At 38.4% G+C, this 21,900-nt stretch overlaps 2 protein-coding genes across 2 annotated transcripts; one reads left to right on the top strand and one right to left on the bottom strand.

The window, feature by feature from the left end:
* Positions 1-3,377: 3,377 nt before the first annotated feature.
* LOC115689488 (uncharacterized) lies at positions 3,378-7,048 on the top strand. The gene is made up of 4 exons (XM_030615532.2): positions 3,378-3,611; positions 3,735-3,827; positions 5,441-5,622; positions 6,626-7,048. Exons 1-4 carry the CDS (start codon positions 3,461-3,463, stop codon positions 6,698-6,700), a joined length of 501 nt encoding a protein of 166 aa, XP_030471392.2. The 5' UTR covers positions 3,378-3,460; the 3' UTR covers positions 6,701-7,048.
* A 1,649-nt stretch (positions 7,049-8,697) lies between these two features.
* On the bottom strand, positions 8,698-17,214 carry LOC115689495 (protein NARROW LEAF 1-like). The gene is made up of 6 exons (XM_030615547.2): positions 17,053-17,214; positions 15,915-16,563; positions 15,232-15,375; positions 13,600-13,840; positions 10,214-10,714; positions 8,698-9,549 (listed from the first exon to the last, which is right to left on the bottom strand). Exons 2-6 carry the CDS (start codon positions 16,407-16,409, stop codon positions 9,149-9,151), a joined length of 1,782 nt encoding a protein of 593 aa, XP_030471407.2. The 5' UTR covers positions 16,410-16,563; positions 17,053-17,214; the 3' UTR covers positions 8,698-9,148.
* Positions 17,215-21,900: the final 4,686 nt, after the last annotated feature.

Here is a 21,900-nt window from a genome sequence, read left to right as displayed (position 1 = left end):
TAATTACATTATGTACAAAATATTTAGGACTTGTGGTGCAATTTTTCCATCAGAACTTCATGGCGCCATTTGAAACAAATATAACTCTAGGTTGCTGGTTGACGTGATGATGGACAAACTTTCCCCTTGGGATGTGGGGGGGCTGCTATTTCTACCCATCTATGTGAGTTGACCGGACAAACCATGGATCAAATATTACTTGCTATAAGTAATCTACAAATCTATTAATCTTAAAGACTTGTCGTTGGATATGCTAAGACTACTTTTTATTAGGAAATTATCAAAAAAGTATTAAATTTAATGTACGATGATCAATTTGATTTTAAACCTTTTAATTATGCTAATTTAGTCCCAAACCTTTTGATGATTTGGCAATTTTAGTCATTTTGGCCAATTTTGGCCGGAACTCGCTAATGTGAATGCCGGCTGTTTTACATGGCACAGTCAGCACTCACGTGAACAACTTTTTGATTTTTTTTAATTTTCTGAATTTTTCATTATTATTTTTGTGTTTTCTTTTTCTTTCTTTTCTTATTTTCAACTCTAGGCCAACGAGGCCGTTGGCCCACCGTCATCAGGTCTGAGCAAGGGCATTGCAACCCTCGCTTGGTCTGGTCGGGGCCCTTGCTGACCAACATTCGTGTGTTGCTTGGATCTAGGCAAGGGTCACTAGGCCTTGCCTATGGCCAGTTTGGGTAGGCCAACGACCTCACCAGCCTATAGTTGAATACAAAGAAAGAAAAGAAAAATAATTAAAAATTAAAAAATTATCCATGTCAGTGCCGGCTGTGCCCCGTAGGATGGCCAGCTTTCTCGTCAATGATTCCTATCAAAATTGGCTAGAACGGACTATATTGGCATATTCTTCAAAATGTTTAGACTAAATTGGCATAATCGAAAGGTTTAGAATTGACTTGGTTGCCATACTGATTTAGGACTTTTTTGGTAATTTCCCCACTTTTTACCATGGCAAAGGAATTGAAATACTACTATCATGATTAGATGAGATTGAGACAAACCAACCTGTTGCTAAGCATGCTAACCATTGGGACCTCTCGACCTCGACTAGTAATAGTCATAGTTATCATAAGAACTGGAAAATCGATAACCCAAACATAATTAGTGAATGTATCACGATCATTCAAACGAGAGATAGGTTAGTAAGTGTTTAATAAAACTGGTAACTCTCTGAAAGCATTGATGCAAATTAGTACATTCTACTCAAAAGAATACTCGTAATTCACTAAATATGGAGGTAAGTTTGACGAGATCGGAATAATAACTTACATTGTAAATTCTCCGTCCAATAGTAAATTTCTTTCAATGAAAAGTATATCATGCCTTTTAAAACAATAAACTGACTTTGTTAATTACTAACAAGTTAGCAAATTTTAATTTTTGCGTTATCTTTGAAGCGAAAGTTGTATGCTTGGATAGCCATTGGTAAAATTCAAATGTATGTTAATGTATCATTTGGTTAATCAAATGATTTATCAGGTAAATGATTTTCATCTCTTCTACGTGTTGTAAAATCTCATAGACTAGCATTTAGCATATCGGTGAAACGCGAATTCATGGTATTAGAAAATAAAAATAAAAAACAGAATTTTAGAGCATGTTCTTCATGATGCACATGGATATGATATCAAATAGCGTTTTAATTATTTTAAGTTACATTGTGAATTGTGATGTATCTTTAAAAATGATCTATGAGTTCAATTTAGAAATATGATTTATTATTTTAATTGTCTGAATTATTTTAAGATGTTGTGGGATTCTACCCACGCATGGCCAAACCTATGGACTTGAGATGTCTAGACCAGTTCCTTCCTTTGTGCACTTAGGTAGTTAGACTTTCCAAACGCTACCCAAGGTTAAGTGTCCAATCGGTCTAGATTTCTCCAAACTGATGGGTGGTGACTGAGTCTAATATGGTATTTTAAGTTCATGATCGTTTTTGCATTTCATAGATTACCCGAACCTAGAATTTGGGAAGATCCTAGGAACCAAGGCAATACTAGTTGAGGACCCACGGTATGCAAAAATCGTGATGCTATAGTGCACAATCATCGGGAGCAACCGGGTTTTGGCCGAAAATGTAGGTTGTTTGTGACTCGTTGCCAGCGTGACCGGGTGTGCAACTAGGGTATCATGGTCTAGTTTGAGCATAAGGGTGTTTGTGAACGTGACCATAGGGGCAAGTTCACTTGGGTTGGATCGTGCTATGCGTGGTCTGACTCGTGGGATTGTGTCCGTGGGATCAAGTATACAATTTGTGTAATCTTTTGTTTGACACTATTCATATCAAGGACCAATTATATGGATGATTTTCAAACTATAACTATCTGATCGACGATAATAAAAGTGAGATGTGTGAAACAATTAGGAAAAATATATATAAAAAACATACATTACCTTTCACTCAATGAGTTTTACCTCCACTTTTGTAATTACTAAATACATATATAAGCTTCATATTCTTGGAGATCACTTTGTATCTTTACATCAGTTATCATAATACCCTTATTCACGAGAATGTTATTTTCTTTCCAAGAAATTCCATTTCGTATCATAAATCTCACACCCACCAAAAACACTTAGGGACAAAAATCAAACCATTTAAACCAATCAAATGAGTTTGCAATGAGGGACAATTTGATCTTTGCAATGTGAAGTTTTGATAAAGAGGCATGCGAATTGTTTATGCAAAAGTAGAAGTATGTACATAGTCATTGGATCAGAAGCGAGATATATATTGATATTTCTTCGAAAAATTATCCTGTAATTAGGCACATTGTATTGCATTAGAAATTGTCCATTCTTATTCGCCATCTCGAAATTACCACCCATTCTTTTTGCAAATAGATAATGACACAAATGGTCATGATCTCTGAATTTTTAATTTATTTAATATGATCCATGAACTTTATTCTAATGTGCAACGTGGTTCCTAAAATTTTAGTTTGTTCAATGAGATCCCTAAACTTTTGGTACATGTTCAATTTGATCCATAAATTATATAAAAATGTTCAATGTTGTCATTCAATTAATTCAAATTTAGAGATAATATTCATCATTTTCATATAGTCCAAGGATTACGAAAAAAAAAAATAGTTCAAGGATGAAATTAAATATGTATCAAAAAGTTCGGGGATTATATTGAACAATTTAAAAATGTATGAATGACATTACATATTGGGCTAAAGTTACAGGGATAAAATTGAGTAAATTAGAAGTTCTTTTTTTTGTTAAAAAATGAATAAATTAAAATTTCATGAATCATATATTATACGTTCAGTAACCATTTGTCAATTTTCCCTTTTGCGAATTTGTGGGGTCACAGTGCGCGGGAAAATTCGGTTTCTGTGCAATAAAGAAGAGGAAGACTGCAGAATTAGGGCTTGCAGGGAACTCGTTTTGAAGAAGAAGCAAGGAAGAAGGCAGAAATTCGGGTCGAGAAATGGATTGCTCGATGGGTTCAACGGGCACACTCGACTTGACGGCGCCGGAACCGCCGGTGGACCTGAGCGGCGGCGTGCACCTCCTCCCCTGCACCATCAAGCACGACGGGCCCTGCGCCGTTTCTCACTACTTCAAGCCCAGAGCAACCGGTTCGTATCTCCCCGCGAATCGAACCGAGCCCGTCTCGTTTTGTTGACATTTCCCGTGCGTGTGCGCTCGTGTCCGTGTCCGATTGGGTGACTTCGAATTTTGACGTTGCGTTTCGCTTCCAGGGATGGAGGCCGATGGGTTGGCCGTGCAGGAGGCCTACTTCCGGGGGCGGAAGTTGCAAGGCGCCGCCGTTCCGCTTCCTCGCGGATATTCCGGTAATTCGGTTCGTTGTCGCCTTTTGGATTTGTCGTTCTGTTGCAGTTTTTCTGTTTATAATTGCGAATAATTTGTTTCTGGAGTTGTTTTCTGGGTTTGTGTTTTCAGGTTGTTGTGGCTGCCTGCTGTTGATGTTTGTATTGCTAATCCTCGCATTTTATGTATGGTGCTCGCCGTACTTGCATGGTTTCTGCAATCCCTTTGCATTTCTCCCATATATTGGGGGGGCGCTTTATTTCGTTTTTCCATGTAGGGAACCTTGTGAGCGGTCTTTTCTGATTTGGACACTCCCCGCAAAATTAACATTGACATTTTCACTGGATGGAAGAGACCAGTAACCTGTTTCCCTTGAAGTTAATCTGGATAAGTTCCATAAGAAGGGTTTTGTTGTTTTGCTTTGTTTTGTTTTTTGTTTTTCATAGCCTGTTTCCTAGATTTCTAGTGGGTAGAAACCTTTGAGCCTTTGGAAATTAGGGATCTTTGTGTGCACGCTTGCACACTCGTGTGGGGAGTGCGTGTGGGGTGCGTGTGTGTATTGGAGGGTGGGTGGGTGCTTTCTTTTTGCTTTGAACATTGTAAAGATTGGAGGATTTAAATCGGTTATTTATGAGTTACTGGATGCCAGTGCTGGGTTTTATGAAAATTTCTTATTACTTTTTGTTTGATCTTTGTAATGATTTTTCTGTTGATCGCCAGTTTATGGTGTTAAATTATGGCTGTTTTTTAAGAGAAAGCTTCCTGGTCTCTTGCCAATGTGAATATTAATGACTTTGCCTAATCCAATTTTCCAACTTTTGTTGTTACACTTGAGAATTATTCACTTTCATTGTACTTGTTCTTTTTTTGGAGTTCTATTTCTGTAATTTGGCATCTGATTGTTGGGAGCCTAAGCTGTGCAATTCCTCAGGAGACTGAGGGGGTGTGTAGGGTGGGTTTTACTTTAGCTTTTTGAGTTTGTAATTAGATTTTCATTTAATATTGATCGCCTTGAATCTATGAATGCATACAAATGCTAATGGTGAATGTCACCTGAAAGTTTCCATCATTTACTTTTAATTTGGGGATATGTTGACTTATAATTTTGGTGGGAAAGTTCAACCAAGCACCCCCTGAAGTTTTCGTAATCCGGTGGTTAATGTCTAAGATCTTTAGATGAAATCTTGGAAACTTCTTTACTATTGCTTAAAGGAGATTTCACCACAAGCTGGAAGGCTTCTATGATTTATGAATTAAGACTCTTCTTGTCAATCTCCACTTACTGTAATGATGATATTTTTTGGCCAAATTAGTTTTTTTTTTTGGCCAGAGTAGTTCACTAGTTCATTTTTATAGATGTTTTGCAGCCACTCCATTTATGCTCTAGGTTCTATATCATTATTCCTTTTCTAAGTAAAGGAAAAGGAGTATCTGAGGGTGCTTTGTACTGGATAGATGAGCTTTGCATTGGCAAAGTACGATTGTATTGCACATGATCTTACTGCACATGATTAAAAAGCACATCTAGGACTGCAATATTTTATCTAAAGTTGTCATTACTTTACATATGCATGTAATTTGTGAGACAGAAAGAAGAGTTTTGATGGAATATGGAGGGAAAACTTCTTGCTTGCAGGTTTTGTCATAGGAAAGAAGACTTCTGGTGAAACAAGTGGTTCAGAAATCTCTGAAGGGGACCTGAACTATTGGGAGATGAAAGCAAAATTTGGCAGTGTAACATATTGGAACCACGACTGTCTTCCATCACAAGATGATGCGTTTTTGCGTTCTTTTCACTGGATTGCTGTTGCAGAGGCGGTAAATCTCTTCATCTGATTGTTTGTGATATATATCTACTGAAATTTCCTATTATTATTCCCAATTGTACTGCACGAAGTACCCAGCCCAATCTGGCGCAAAATATGCTTTGTTCGTGTTCAATAAGCAGGTCTAGCTTATATTGTAGACTGGATGATTCTAAATTAATCAGATGAATAGTAAGTACCTCTTTTGCGTCAATGCCCTTCACATGGAGTCTCGATGATTGCTATCACTTTTTCAAACTTAGGGTGTTTAACATGTAATGGACCCCATGTGCTCAGATTTGGAACATGGGATTTTGTTTGTTTGGATGTTTGCTTGCTACTGGTCTGATTTACATACTTAAGAATTCATCCAGTGACTTAAGGCATAAGTTAAGGTTCATCTTTGTATATCGTAAGATTAGCTCTGGCATAAAGTGACAGTGCTGGTAAGAATTTTGTGGTAGTGTTCACTTTTTTTAACTGCAATGTTGGTAGGACTTAAAACCAAGATTGACTGGAGTAAAGTGACAATTCTGGTGAGGATTTTGTGGTAGTGTTCACTTTTTTTAACTGCAATGACATTAGGATTTAAAACTACTAACTGTGTTGGAAGAAGAACTTCAATCATTTTGGGACTCTTGTTTGGGTTGAGTTATATCAATGCAACCAGCCATCCACCAAAACTTGGCCGAAATTAAATGGAGTCCACTTTAGAGAATATGCCCCCTTGTCTGCAGATATATACAGACCTTTGTATCTTATTCTCTTTTCTTCCCAGCCAGAGATTCCAGAAGATATGTAAATGACAAGTTGAAGCTCTTCAGCTAGATCCTACAGGATTCTCATCAATGCACAAGCACATTGTTTAAATTTGCTGTGTTTCATCTTAAGTTCTTTAACCTCATACACTTGTGTTGGAGGAGGCTTTACTTTGGATATTTAAATTGATTTGATTAATTATTCGATATGGTTCTTGGTCTCTGTTTCTAAATCATGAATTTATCTGTTCACTGCAGCTTCACAAGCCAGTGACAGCAGAAGATTTAGCTACTTCTTCAGTCCGAGAGAAAACTCAAATTTCTGAGAACTAGAACGTGATCGTGGGCTCTTCTATTCTTGGGTAGAGGTTGGACATTTGGAGCGATACTAATCCAGGTCCTTCATGCCTTCCTGCTTCCATTGCCGAACTTAATCATGATCCCTAATGCCTTGTATACTCGGTTGTTTGTCCTTAGTAAATTACCCCAAATTATTACCTCCATACTCGTAAGTTCGGCTTAGGTAGTTCTTTCTGTCCCCTGTTTTTCATGCCTGGAGGCATATAATCTATTGATGGTGGTCTCGAAATCATCATAACATAGTTTTGTAAAAAGGACATTTGGAGTAAACGAAAAGCCTAGCATGGAAGGTCGATGAAAGCATTCAAAAAGGTTCATATACTCGATTGGGGTGAGTGACTTTGATTAGTTGACAAACGATGTTGTCCTTTGAAACATCTGCACCAAAATATGTGGCAACTTTGATCGACTCCCTCTTGCTGACTTGTTATCTCCTTGCATTAAGCATCGTTATGCTTAATGCTTAACGCACCTATCTTAGTTTTGGTTTTAACTTTTCTTTTTCCGCTGGTTAACTTGACCTGAATTTAATTGATTCAACTTTTGTACCATGCTTAGAAACTTTATTTCGAGTTGAGTGTGGTGACATCGAGGAAGGACAAGTTATTTCTTCCTTGCACGGGTGTCGCATATTAGCCTCCACTTTATGTTTCTCTCCCTTTCATCTCAAGTCTCCTTTTCCATTTAATCCGGATGTAGTTTTTCGTAGCGTTCTTGTGTTGTCTATTATGCCAATAGCCCCAAATTCCAAGAAGGATTTCCATTTGCAATCATAGAAAGACCTAACCCTTCATGTCAGTTCATTTGCATCTGTCCCTCATTTTTTCTTTTTCTTTCTGTTCTTTGTCTATTCCCCATTAAGTCTTTCATATCAAAGAGAACAATGGACGCCTAATATCTTACATTATGTTTTGCCAGCAAATCGAGTTCGATGGAACCACGATAGAGAAACGAAAAAGAGAAGAAAGTGAAAAATAAACAGTAAACTTTAAGCCTTCAACACTATTTGTTAGGATTTAATTGTTAGGATTTGGTTCATGAGGAAGTAGAGATTAAAAGTGAGAAAAAGAAATCGAGACACAAGATTTTTATACTGGTTCACTGTTAAACTATGGTTATTTCCAGCAGAGGATTCCATTATAATTAGAATTTCACACATCCCTATTATATATCCTTCAATTATAAGAGAAAGAGATTATATATACTTAGTAACTATTTATAGGCTTATGCCTAAACTACCAATAAAATATGAGCTCAAACACCAACTCAACACTAATCAATTTCAATCAATGGCCATATCTTCATATTGATGGGAAGTATGAACCATGCCCCAATACTATTCAATCCCAATCAATGGCCAAACCTTCTTGGAGGGTTGAGCTGCTCACCACCATCTCCGGAGCTGCCCTACCACTATCCTCCTGGAAGGGATGCGTGCCGTAGCATTCCTGACGTCGGGCCTGAATGCAAAAGCTATGTCTTTGCTTCAACGTGCGCATTAGATCGTCCCTCTCGATCCTCACTGTCGCCGCCTGATCAATTTTGAGGTCTGTATTGCAGGTAGTGATGGGCAGGAACCGCTTTCCCTATCCTTTTTCGTCTTTCAATCATCGTCTCTCAATATTTAATAACTTCATTTTCTTCGTCTACTTAAAATCGAAATCTTGGATTTGGATTTATTCAACCAATAATTGGAACCACTACGTCAGCACTTCAAATCGTAGTAATGGTTATAATGGAAGGATTGATTATAGTAGCTGTGCATTTCAAGACCAAATTGGACGACATAAGTGAAGAAAAAAATCGAAGTAGACGTGATACTTTCAAATTTTATATGTATGTATGTACGTATCTATGTATAAAATCCAATCTACAGGACAAAGAAATCAAATTATTTATCATTGCCAACCCAACAAAAGGAAAATAAATATATAAATATATAAGCAAAGGCTTCCAAGCAAGAAAAGACAGAAAAAGAAATAATATCTCACTCATGTAACTTCTTCCAGTACTTTTCCATAACTCCCTCTTGAGGAGTGCATACAGCACAATTTTATTTTCTTTCGGCTAACTAATACAAATCAAAGAGAATTAGCATGAGTCCCCCCCGCCCCCGAATTTCCCCTTTTTGTACTGTCCCATCTTTCTACCTATACCGATGACTTTTTGGTTGCACAAATGCCACATTATACACTAAAATAGGAAATACTCAAAGCTCATAATTATTACCTCTCGATGAAACTAATAGCTATAGCCTCGATTGCAAACCGTGAACTAGAGAGATTCGAGAATGCACCCGAGTGGATTCGAGCATTCGTTCATTCGGATGCCGGCATGAAACTCGCAGTAGACGAAAATGTGGGTTTTCCAGGCGAGATAATCAATCTTCTCCACCTTCAAAATTCGTGTTCGTTCCCTCTGCTACAATTGAAAATCAGACTGCTTTCTCCTCTTCGGCTCGGGCTCTCCCAGCTGCAACGAAACAGTGACCTCCGCGTCGGCATTACTTGCTAGAGCCGACAGGTTCCTGAGTTCCGAGTTCTCCTGTTGGTTGTTCTGATGGAGAGGCGATCTTGCGGAACAGCTCGATATGAATTGATGTTCGATGCTGGGGGTTGCTTCAATCCCATCTTCTATGTGAAATTCACGGCGCATACCCTGGCTGGTGTCAATTTCGAGAGGGCCCTGTTGGTTGTTCAAGCTGAAAGGCTCCATGTTTTCTTCGGTTTTGTCTCTGGAAAGATGCCTAGAAGGAGGAGATGATTCTCCCACTGCTGAATCCACGTTTCCTGCAGAAGCATTTCTTTGTTCCAAAACTGCAGCTACAATTGCCGAAAACAATGAAGAAGGAACAAAGAAACAGATATTAGAATGTTAAGTAGCAATGGCAACCCAGAAAACAATGAAAGATGAATAAAGAAACAAATTACAGAATGTCAAGTAGAATTGCCAACCCAAAACATAGGGAACACCAAACATAAGACCCCTTGGAACTTCACTGTTAACTACGCATACATTTCAACGCAGTTCATCTCTAAGTTCTCGTCAAAACTGTAATATGACTGACCAATATTGTTAAATGGTACAGCCCAAGTTTAGCTAAGACACTTACCCCATTATTTCACTACGATTATCAAGCATTTTGGAAAAAGTTTCTCAGTAAAATAAAACAGGAAGGCTCGTAAAGAAAAAGTAAAATGCTCAAGAATGTCAAGTAAAATAGTGTAGAATGTTTGCTTAGTGAAAATTATATGTTAACGATTGAATAGATCCATACAAATTAGTTATTTGATTTACTAGGACACCGAAAAGGCTGGTGAGAATATTTGGGCAAATTTTCCCCAGTGTTATACTCGACTAAATTTTTAAGTATCTTGTTATACTCAGAAACATAAAAGCAACTTTAGAAATGCCAGACATGGGAGAGAAGTAAAAGAGCACAGTAAATCAGGAAAATTTCTCATAAAACTTTCAGATAATACAGACCTTGAAGACGTTCACTGCTTGTAATGAGATCGAGCTCAAGAAGATCAAGAAGACGCCCCAGATCAACTCCACTAGTCCAATTCTCAGGAGGTTGGCCAACCTTTAACTTTAGGCGGCCCCGATTAGCCGTTCCTCCCCATATGATCCCAACTGGTCGCGGCTTCTCGCCATTTGAAGCAGTTAAGAGAATGAGGCTTCCACTATCACCTTCAAGATCAAATGTCTGCTGGTTCTCCCCAACTACGAGAAAATCAGTGAAGAAACAAATACCTTTTTCATCATTGTATTCAAGGGCATATGCCATGATTGTTCCAGTGGTCAAACCAGAGCTTCTTCCGACTTTGACCACCTGCCTTCCAATGAGACTGCCAATTGGGGACTGCAAGTCAATAGTGTTAACTTCGCCAACCTCACCAATTCCTCGTACAGATGTAGTCACATTGTTCATATTAAAATCCTCAGCAAAGGGAATGAAGGCCCCATCTGCTCGCACAAATGTTTCTGCCACAGAACCAATTCAAATTGATATTTATGAGTGAATGGGACCAAAAAGATAAACGTTTGGCAAGAGATATAATCTCTTATTTACAGCCATCAGGAGATATTTTAGAAAAACGAGTCATGACCTACTCAAACATCAGGAGATCTAATATGTGAAGCAAGCCCTCATATATTCTCTTTCAATTAAAGATCAGAATAAGGAAACCCCTGGAAAAACTACAGAGCAAGACAGCATATAGCTCAAAAGAATAATCCATACAGTCGTCATTGGGAAATTTCGCTGCTTAAACTTATAATGCAAGTCATCTGGAGACTAAGAGCACAGCCCCAGTGTCAAACCAAGCAAGCAAAGATGCTTGAGCTTCTCCCATGTAATTTCATAATCTATGAAGAAGTATTTAAATGTCAATGAATTCACAAAGCCAACATTAAAAGAAATGTGAATAGAGCACAAGTGAATAACATAAAACAACAAAAAAAATAATGATTGTCCAATTATTGGAACAAGATGACATAAGTTTGAGAACTAAATATATACAAAATATTTCAGTTACTACAGGAGCTAAGCCTGTCTGGGAAATAGGCAAAAGCTCCCATGAACTTTTTTATACCTGTAGTTTTTTTTTTTTTTCAAAATACCTGTAGTTAACTAATCTGGAATATATAAAAAAAAAAAGATGAGCTTTTATGCACGAAAGTTGAATGTTCTAATGGAAGAGAATATATTATGGTCATCATGGAAACTAACAGTGTATTTGGAATAAGGAAGTGAGGCAGACTTAATCAATTACTAGGGTAAATTCAATGGAGGTTCGAACGGTTGGGAAAAATCAAATCAGACATTCATCACAGCTCTTTGAATAAAGAAGGGGCATCCCAAAGCATGAGGCTCCCACATTGTGGGGTCTTGGGATGGTCAGATGTACACAATCTCATCCCTGCTTGAGTAGAGGTGGTTTACGTGACTTGAAGTTGTGGCCTCCAAGTCACAGAGGAGTAACCTTACAGTTATACCAAGGCTCGACCTTCATTACAGTTCTTTGAACAATTTAAAACAAAGAACAACTGACCCAGTTATGCCAGTGCTGAAAGCATACATAAATTGTTTAAGGATAATTACAAGGCAAGTCCTACAACTTGTCAATTTCATGCAATTAAGTCCTAAAAACTTCCATTTTGTTCATTTAACTCCAAAAACTTGCAACTTCAATGCACTTTAACTCCTTCCTTCCATTGACAGAAGGACTCGATTGGACCAAAAGTTACAAATTTTAGGACTCGAATACACGAAATGGAAGTTTGAGACCTAAGTGCATGAAGTTGACAAGTTTTAGTTCTTGCACTGTAATATTACATCTTGTTTGGGCTACTGGATTTATGTTCTTAATTTTCTGGCGTTCCCAATAGTTTATGAATAAAGAAGCTAACAGCATAACAAGTATTACTGTTAAGTGCCCAAGTTATAGCTTCCAGTGACTGCACTCAAGAAATTTTGCTCCTATGAGCAAGCAAGGGCATAAAACATAGAGATCACGTGACATCAGCTATAATGGTGGAGCTTCAATTTGCATAAGAAAACACCAGTATTATTTCAAGGTACAAGACAGAAGTCTGATTAGAAGATTTGTATTTTAAGAAAAGAAGACATGGGCACAAATGTCCAAAATTCACGTCTACGACAAACAACAGTAAGAGTAGCTGCAGCAACAGAACATTTTCCCCTGAAGTGGAGTCAGCAACATGGATCGTATATAATAAAAGGAAATATTTGTTTTGTCAGCTAATAGGATCCTTCTGTGTGACAAAGGAATCAACTATTGTCGAAAGGAATACTCAGTTTCTGAAGGTGAACACAGAATTTACTCCCAAGCTACCCTAAAGAAATAGACAACTGTCAAAGGAGTAGGAAGATCCAAAATAAATTTTTAGGGAGACTTCATTCTTTCCCCCTCAACTTGAGAACTGATAAACTTCTGTAATGAGGATATAACAGTGATACAGCCTGTCCTGTTAGAACAAATATAGGCTTGTCCACCCAAGGAGAGAGATAACAGTCTCTTATAATATAAAGCTGAGTAAAAGAATTTTTCAAAAACCTAAACCTCCCGAGTCCTGAGTTTTCTTCAAAGGTCTTTGGCATAAGCAAAAAAACAAAAAAGCTAATCAAGCATTGTTTTTTTTTTGGTAAGGACTAATCAAGCATTGTTTTTTTTTTTTTTTTCAAGCATTGTTATGTGGGGCAATTTGAAAGAAATATTTTCTAAAGGAAAATGACCACACCAATACCCAAGAAGATGAACATTGGCTTTCCACTAACAATCTTGAAGCAAGAAGATGGAAAAACTACATCCCAATCCACCTAATCCATCTTCACACTTCCACTCTGTAACTTCGAGGTTGATGTCAATCCATAGAAGCTGATACATGAAGCTATGACATGAAGTAAACAGGAAGATCAGACAAAGTGCTTTTAATGAGGATCAGTCTTGCTCCCGTGGCCAACTTATGTGGCTTCCACAGCATGTCTGGGGCTTATCTTGATACACAAGCTCTTCCCTATATCTGTTTCCGTAAAGGCATATACAGGGTACACATCTTATCACAACCCACGCGAAGATGTGCAGCCACAAGTATGGTATCGAGAAGAGTATAATCAGATTAATGCTGCATATATGAATGTTACAGATCTGTGCTTCACATGTTTTGTCCCTCCTTAGGAGACTGTCTGACAAAGGAACATTTATCCTTGTCCATCTCCTTGAATTAGCATTCACTTTGATTAACAATTAAATAAAAAAAGATCGTACAAACCCATGAAAAATTGCTTCAAAGGTTTATTCTATAAGTAGCATCCCAGATGATGACAATCCAGGATCCAGTATTACCTGGATTGTTAGCGGCAAAGATGCCATACCAAAGATCATCCGTTATAAAAGATGTAGCCCTCTCAACAGCACCAAGATAGACACCTGGTCCAAGGCTGGGTGGTAAAGGGTGAAACATTTTCTGATTTGGATAGTCCAAATTTACTGCCACATGCCGATTTGTTAGGAAACCCACTTGTCGATTACCAGTCCGGCTTCTCACTATAGCACCCAGGGTTCCATATGTCTCTTGACTCGCAACCTGAACCATTTGAAAACACAGAAGAGAATTAGAGAAGAAGATGAACCGATAGATCCTACAGCAAAGGTAATGATAATGCTTGTGTCATGGGGAAAAAGAGGTATGAGATATGGACTTTAACATATTAAACTGTATGTGCTCATGACACCAAAATTTAAAATGAACGTAAGATACATCTGTGAAGACTAACATTAATATGGAAAATAAAGTAGCCACTCGAAAAAAAGGAATGCCCTAGAACCTTCAGATATTTTGTAGTCCAATATTTCCAATGTTGACATATCCAATGATGCAACTTTCAGTTTTTTAACTTCAATGCCAACAACAAATATCAATTTGACTGTAGCAACATATCAACATGTTTGTCATGAAAGTTCTGTTAGTAAAGAAAGACAAAGATTATGATATAAGAGAGCTTCCAATGGTATTTTCACTAATATTATCAGCTGAGAGAGAGAGAGAGAGAGAGAGAGAGAGAGCGAGAGAATAGATATTTTAAAAGTGATACTAGAAGCAAAATACTGATGAATCATGAGAAAAAATAATTTAAGGACCTAGATTCCTGGCCTCACTCCCATGATCACTTATCCAAAATTTCAAGTGGACCCTAAAGAATGAGACTTTCTACTTAACATAGTTATAACGAGGAGACAACTTGAAAGAATCTCATTATACAGATTTCAAAAATAAAGAAAAGTCAGACAGTTCCTACACAGTGAAATTAGAATAGCCACTTATTATTTATTGGGAGGAATTTCATCTACTCATTGTATCTCATGTTTCAATTTTCTCAATCTTAAGCAAAGGCTCAACTATAGGAATCCCCCACCAAGTCCAACAAATCAAATTTCACTTCCTGAAAAACCTTAATGCACTTGAAGTTGAAGCTAAACCCGAAGAAAGTCTCCAACCATAATATATTACCACATTCTTATTTATTTCTACACCATCAAATCAAGATGATTCCAATTATGCCAGCAATTTCTAGTCAGTTATTTTCAGGAAACCAAATAACAACTACTTTCTTCTCTTTTCTTCCCTTTGTTTCATTCATCTCTCTTTCAAGAGAAGATGATCTACTCTCCTTGTACAACGTCCATTACTGAGTAAGAATTGAGAATTAAGATATGGAGAACAGTATAAGCATAAGCACATTGAGACGACTCCAAACAGCACTGCAAATGAGAAACTTAAAGCAGGCCATTGAAATAATTCTTATAGTATTATGATTAGGAAATTTATTCCTCATCATAAACATTCTAGCAATAGAAGAATTTTCATGCCTAATATTTGACATAAGTATCCATATCCTGATTGGAAAAGAATTATGTTCATTGCATGTAATTTACCGCGTATTGTACAAGAAATAAGAAAGGAGACTAACAGGATACCTGAGAACCAGAACCAATACATGGATCGCTACCCCGCAAGCCATCTACAAGCTCATTGTATAATTGCTCTGTTGGTGTAGGAGCTGGTGCACCATAATAAGAAAATTCCACAACATCTACCTCGCACCATACACCTCCTGGCCCCTGCACATCCGTTGTAGAGGTAGTCAGCTTCTCCGAGTTTGCAAGGCCCAAAATCACATATTTAATCCAGCTCAATATGCTCCATGACAGAGTAGATGTTTCAAGACCTTTAGTTTACTCTACTAGGGTTCTCAAGTTATTCCATTGAAGCTTTTAAGCCATGCTAATTGCAGTCTATTTGACCAATTTAAGTGGGAAGATTGAAACTAACCACATTGTCAGCAGGTCAGTAAAAGCACAACAAACAAATTTATTTCTGTAACTTCAAACACGAGTGGCCTAACAATTGCTTCTCAAATCCTCTCTCTCTCTCTCTCTCTCATGCGATTGATGAACCAAGTCAGTTTTTGACAAGGATACCTACGTATTGCTGATATTATCAAGTAATAAAGTAGATCATTTTATGTTGTTCAGTGTTCACGAATTTTCTCAGATCTCAAAATACATTGAAGGATCTCGTAGATTTTAAAAAAAGTTACATCGAAAGATCAATGAAATTCGTGCTCAAAACTTAGAAGAGAAGGACCAATTTGTTTCACCTCAAGGGCTGCGGGTAGACACTGGATGCGGCTGAGCCATTGTTTATGAACTTTTCGGGCAACGAAGACTAGAATTGCCGGTATATCAGTCAGAACCCCACGTCGAATACGAAAACCAATGGCTGTCCCAAGACTAAACCGACGCAAAATCTTGCTGTGGAATGCCCTAATTGTCATCAGTTCAAGCAAGCTTGTAGCTTGCTGCCCCATTGGCAACTGACCTAGAGTTTCAGGAAGCACCCCTTTTTGAAGGTTCCCAAAATAGTTTGCCCTATCTTCTGCTGCATCTATCAGACGGCTCGAAGTAGGCCACGAGAAATAAGCAGCATTACTTTCAGATAGCTGCCCACCGGAGGCAAAAGGCTGTAGAGGAGATGGACTCGAAGACAGCAAATTCTGATGATTGCAGTAGTTTCTTTCCAAATCTAGAGCTGACTCCTCTGACTGTGCCGATCCAGATGGCTGAAATGCCAAGTCTAGTCTTGTTCTGTCCATGTTTCAGCTCTAGCAAACAATAAGGACTGAATAGCTCGAAGTACACTCAATATCCAAAACTCACACTAAAATACTCCAGCCCCAGTTTAATCAGCGCCCTGCAAAATCACATCTTTCTGAAAGGTTCACATCTTCAGGCGAAGATTGATTTCATCTACAAAGTCAGAGAGGAAAGTTCTTTCTGATAAGAAACTGCAGGGTCAACTACACAGCAAGCGCTATCAAATTTGTGCAAGCATGCCAGCAATAATAAAACACAAGCCCATTGAAAGCTGCAAATTCAGTCAATACAAAGCTACGCGTCGAAAATCACATTCATTGAAGGGGCAAGTTTTCAGAAGCTCCATATAGGGTAACTCCAATTCATGGCTTCACAGCTCAAACAAAGAAGAAGAACCCAAGAACCCAAACAAGGGACAAAAGCCATCGACCGAGATAGCGCAAAACCCAGATGAGACTAAAACGCGAAATCTTAATGCGGAGGCGAAATCTGCAACCGGAGCAAGAAATCAAACTGGGGTCGCTGATTGCGCGGAGGAAGGACCCGGGAAATGGGCGATTGAAGAAGCGACGGTAGAAGGCAGTGCAACAATCGGCAGCCGCCTTCCTATCTTGCTGACAGAATGAGAAGAGAACGACTCACTGATAAAAATATGGGAGACCCTGAGCTCGGACCGGAAGCAGCATCCGCGACCATGAGCGAGGTCCTCGTGTCCATAGAAATAGAAATTTGCCTGCAGAGAGAGAGAGAGAGAGAGAGAGAGAGGGAGAGATCGTCAAGTCTTGAGAAGACTTGGAGGAGAAGTGGCAATGCATAGACTATATGGACTTTGGGCGCCTGTACATATAAATAAGAAATATCTAGGATCTGCAACAACGATTTTATTATTGGGGTTCACTCCTTATTAAATCTGACCCTTTTTTCCATCTCTCTCTCCTCTCTTCTTTTTGCGGTCTTCCTCATCTTTTTCTTTCTAAACTTTCATTCTCTTGGCCTCTCACGGGGATTTACTCCAAATTTCTCAGAAAAGAAAGATTGGATTCATTGGTTACAAGAATTGATAAAAAAAAAAGTAACAATAAGTTTCTGATGCAAAGACAACAGATGAACTGGGGGCTATGCAGGAACTTTTTGATTTCACTGTTTGTTAATGTTTTGTTTGCCTAGCAATTATGGAGAAGGAGGGTGGAAGAAAGGAGGAGGAGAGAAGATTGGTTTTCTTGGATGCTACTTGATATCTCGATTGGTGGTGGGGAGACTTGACAAAACCCAAGAAAAAAAAAAGGGAAGATTGGTGGTGGGGAGGATTAGGGCCCATGCATATTTGCTCCCCAAAGCCAGCACACTTATCGACTCTAATAATTCAATTCCCACTTATCATAAAAGTGGGGATAAGGTAAGTGAGCATTGTTCTCTTTGTTCTCTTGGTCATGGACTTTGGTTGATCTACTAGCATACTTCAAGCTAAGAAGTCACAAGTTTCTTGTAGTTTCTCTGGATTGTGGTCATGCCCCAAATGACTTATCTGTCATGTGAATTTGCCTAGGCCCTATCTACCTTAAGAATGGTTAAAAAAAAAAATAGCAACATAAATTACCTCAAGGTCTACTACAAAAGTATGTATTTGTCTATTCAAGCTCATCTTAAGCCCGTTGAAGGCATAAAAGCCCTCTAGTTTGTTAGTGGTATTGTCCGTCTTGCACTCCACACTCGCATCATGATGGGGTAGAGGTGATGGGCTTGCCCAATGGGTAGCATTACGAGTAAAATTTGCAACTTTAAGCTAAATACTCTTTAAGGTGATTTATAGCTTGCCAGTTAAGCTCCTTTCTTTGAGCAAAATGTTAGGGTAACTTGGATGTTTGTTTTGATTTAAAGAAAGTCTAAAGCAACTTTGTTAATTACCCGCTAAAATTTGACCCCAAAAAAAAATTACCCACTAGGATGTGTATAAATTTCCAAAGAGAAAAAAGTATTTTGGAATCTACTTTTCAATACAAGCACACTTTGAATACTTCGAGCATGTCAAAAGTGTATGCACGGCAAAATTTTTAAAAATTAAAAGTAAAAATATAAAGGGTTAATACTACAAAAAACCTCAAACTGGTACATCTGTGACAATTTTACCCCTCAAACTGGTACACATGTGACAAATTTACCTCAAACTAAATTTTTTATCACTAAAAATCCCGAACTGATATATTTGTGATAAATTTATTCTCTGTTAGTTTCCATTAAATTGAATTAGTACCACAAAAAATCATTAACTGGTACGTCTGTGACAAACGGAGGGTAAAACATAAAATTGGTGCACCCGTCAATTGCTACATATCATTTAACAAAGCAATTTGACGGTAAAATTTAACGGAAATAAACTGAGAGTAAATTTGTCACAGGTGTACCAGTTTGGGGTTTTTTGTGGTCAAAAAATTAGTTTAGGGTAAAATTGTCACAGGCGCACCAGTTTGGGATTTTTCGCGATATTAACCCAAATATAAAAGCCACTCTAAATAAACTTTTTCGGCAAAAGTACACCAGAAGTGCCACAACTTGTGTATGGAGATCACTTTGGTGCCATAACTTTTTTTCGGATCACTTTGGTGCTAACTTTTTTGAAAAATGATCATTTTAGTGCCAATGCTAACGTGGCTCGCCGGAAATCCGATGTGGCGCTGACACGGCTCGCCGGAGAGGTCCAGTCAGCATTAAAAACCAAAAACGACGCCGTTTAGCTCGCTGACATAGTACTTTTTTTAAAAAATTAAATTATATTTAAAAAAAAATAAGGTTGCAGCAGCGGCGAGGGCTGCCGCCAACCCACCACCACCGGGAAGGGCCAGCGGTGGTGGGCGTAGTGGTCGGCGAGGGTCGCTGGCCCCTGGTCGGGGCCCGGCGACCCTCGCCTCGCCCAGCGAGGGTCGCCGGCCCCGGTCGAGCCGGCGACCCTCGCCTTGCCCGGCGAGCGGATCGCGAGCGAGACCTCGCCGTCGCGATCCCGAGCGCGGGACGGCGCCGGCGGGCGAGACCTCGCCGTCGCGACCCAGCGACGGCGAGGCGGCGCTGGAGTCGCGAGGGCGAGGTCTCGCCTTGCCCGGCGAGGCGAGGCGAGACCTCGCCGTCGCCTGGGTCACGACGGCGAGGTCGGCCTCGCCTTCGCTGGGCGAGGCGAGACCTCGCCCTCGCCGGAGGAGGTGATCGGCGCCGGCGCCGTTGCCGGCCGATTCGGTCTCGGCCGAACCGGTCTGAACTGGTCCGGTCCGGTTCAATTCGCCAGCGGGAATTAAAAATTCAAATAAAAAATAAAAAAATAAAAAAAATCAAATAAAAAAATTAGGAAAATCAAAAATAAAAAAATCAAAAAAATCAAAAAATTAGAAAAAATTATAAAAAAAATTAGATATTTTTAGAAAATTAGAAATTTCGGGAATTTTAGAAAAATCCATAAAAAATTGAAAAAATTCGAAAAAATTCAGAAAAATCAAAAAATTGAAAAAATTGGAAAATTCATAAAAATTTTCATAAAATCATAAAAAATCAATTCTCGGTTTAAGAATTTTTCCAAATAAAATAAAAAACAAAAAAAATCAAAAATTTTGAAAATTCACAGAATGATTCAAAATCACCGTGGCCATCCATAAAAAGTGAAATTTGAATTTTCGGAAGTGCCCAAGTGGCATTTTTGGAAAATTCCAAATTTAGGGGTTATAACCCCTAAAAAAAAAACCTAAAACCCTAAAAATGCGTAAATCATGAAATGAACAAGCTATTAGAGCTTCATTAGGGTTTGGGGTGTTTTGATTGATTTTCGTTTTAGAGACCACTTAGGATTGATTGACTTGATTGATTTTGATTGTGCATTAAATACTTTTTGGTCTTCCCTGCGATTAGAACGGATAGGATTAGTGGGTAAGCCTCGGAAATTCGCATAACACGTTAGACATCATATCGTTCTTAGGTACCAAAATGGCGTTAGGGATATCAATTTGGGATCAATAACATAACCAAGTCCCCGTACTCAGAATCTCTGATTCGTAGGATCGGGGTATTTCTCCCGTACCTCGTTTAGGTTTCTAGTCTACCTATCAATAATGACTAGTGGCGACTTAAAAATCACAAATTTAGAAATCACTTTCCACTGTCACGTGAGGTATGGTCTGGGAGAGACCCTTATACGGAAATACCTCCTTAGCGCGCAAATCCCGATAAAACCCAAAAAAAAAAAAGCGCGGCGCGACAGGCTTGGCGACTCCGCTTGAGGAAATTTTGAATTTTTGGCTCAATTTGGGTTTGATTTTGTCAAATTTTGGAAAAACACATACCCAATTGACATTTTTCAAAATTGATGCTGTATTAATGAAATTGAATTTGAAAGAAGACTAATGACTATTTTTATGGAATTTTTAGATTCCATTTGCTATATTTCTGGATTTTCTTCTTTGTTTTGATTAAAAGAAATTAAGGAAAAATTCAGAAAATTCAGAAAATAAAAAAATAAAAAAATTCAGAAAATAAAAAAAATTTGAGAAATTGGAAAATTCATAAAAATTTTCGGAAAATCATAAAAAAATCAATTCTCGGTTTAAAAATTTTTCTGAAAAAAAAAATCAAAAAAAATCAAAAAAATCAAAAATTTTGAAAATTCACAAAATGATTCAAAATCACCGTGGCCAGCCATAAAAAGTGAAATTTGAATTTTCGGAAGTGCCCAAGTGGCATTTTTGGAAAATTCCAAATTTAGGGGTTATAACCCCTAAAAAAAAACCTAAAACCCTAAAAATACGTAAATCATGAAATGAACAAGCTATTAGAGCTTCATTAGGGTTTGGGGTGTTTAAATTGATTTTTGTTTTAGAGACCACTTAGGATTGATTGACTTGATTGATTTTGATTGTGCATTAAATACTTGTTTGGTCTCCCTGCGATTAGAAAGGATAGGATTGTGGGTAAGCCTCAGAAATTCGCATAACACGTTAGACATCATATCGTTCTTAGGTACCGAAAGGGCGTTAGGGATCTCAATTTGGGATCAATAACGTAACCAAGTCCCCGTACTCAAAATCTCTGGTTCGTAGGATCGGGGTATTTCTCCCGTACCTCGATTAGGTTTCTAGTCTACCTACCAATAATGACTAGTGGCGACTTCAAAATCACAAATTTAGAAATCACCTTCCACTGTCACGTGAGGTATGGTTTGGGAGAGACCCTTATACGGAAATACCTCCTTAGCGCGCAAATCCCGATAAAAACCCCTAAAAGCGCGGCGCGACAGGCTTGGCGACTCCGCTGGGGATATCCTACCTTTTCTAAGTGAACTTAGGCCTAGATAGAATGATATGCTTGTGTTTTGTGCTTGCAAGGATCCCAGGTACGTCTCGCTAATGATAGTGTTAAATGATTTTGCAGGCGGGTGGTATAAGGGGTGTAGTCTTTGTTAACCCTTGTTTTGTAGGTTGGTGTTTGGAATGAATGTGTTTGAACGAATTTTAGAAG

This window comes from Syzygium oleosum, unplaced genomic scaffold (assembly GCF_021117445.2).
Source record: "Syzygium oleosum isolate NSW1041296 unplaced genomic scaffold, Sole_v2.1 Sole_v2.50, whole genome shotgun sequence".
NCBI lineage: Eukaryota > Viridiplantae > Streptophyta > Magnoliopsida > Myrtales > Myrtaceae > Syzygium > Syzygium oleosum.
Note: the sequence above shows the minus strand (reverse complement) of the source record. Positions and strands in the feature narration are given on the sequence as shown.

Coding starts and splice junctions, on each gene's coding strand:
- LOC115689488 (XM_030615532.2), top strand. CDS start 3,461: ATGGATTGCTCGATGGGTTCAACGGGCACACTCGACTTGACGGCGCCG. Junction 3,612..3,734: donor CTTCAAGCCCAGAGCAACCG/GTTCGTATCTCC, acceptor TTTCGCTTCCAG/GGATGGAGGCCGATGGGTTG. Junction 5,623..6,625: donor GGATTGCTGTTGCAGAGGCG/GTAAATCTCTTC, acceptor TGTTCACTGCAG/CTTCACAAGCCAGTGACAGC.
- LOC115689495 (XM_030615547.2), bottom strand. CDS start 16,409: ATGGACAGAACAAGACTAGACTTGGCATTTCAGCCATCTGGATCGGCA. Junction 13,841..15,231: donor GTATTGGTTCTGGTTCTCAG/GTATCCTGTTAG, acceptor CAAATGGTTCAG/GTTGCGAGTCAAGAGACATA. Junction 9,550..10,213: donor AAGCAGTGAACGTCTTCAAG/GTCTGTATTATC, acceptor CGGCAATTGTAG/CTGCAGTTTTGGAACAAAGA.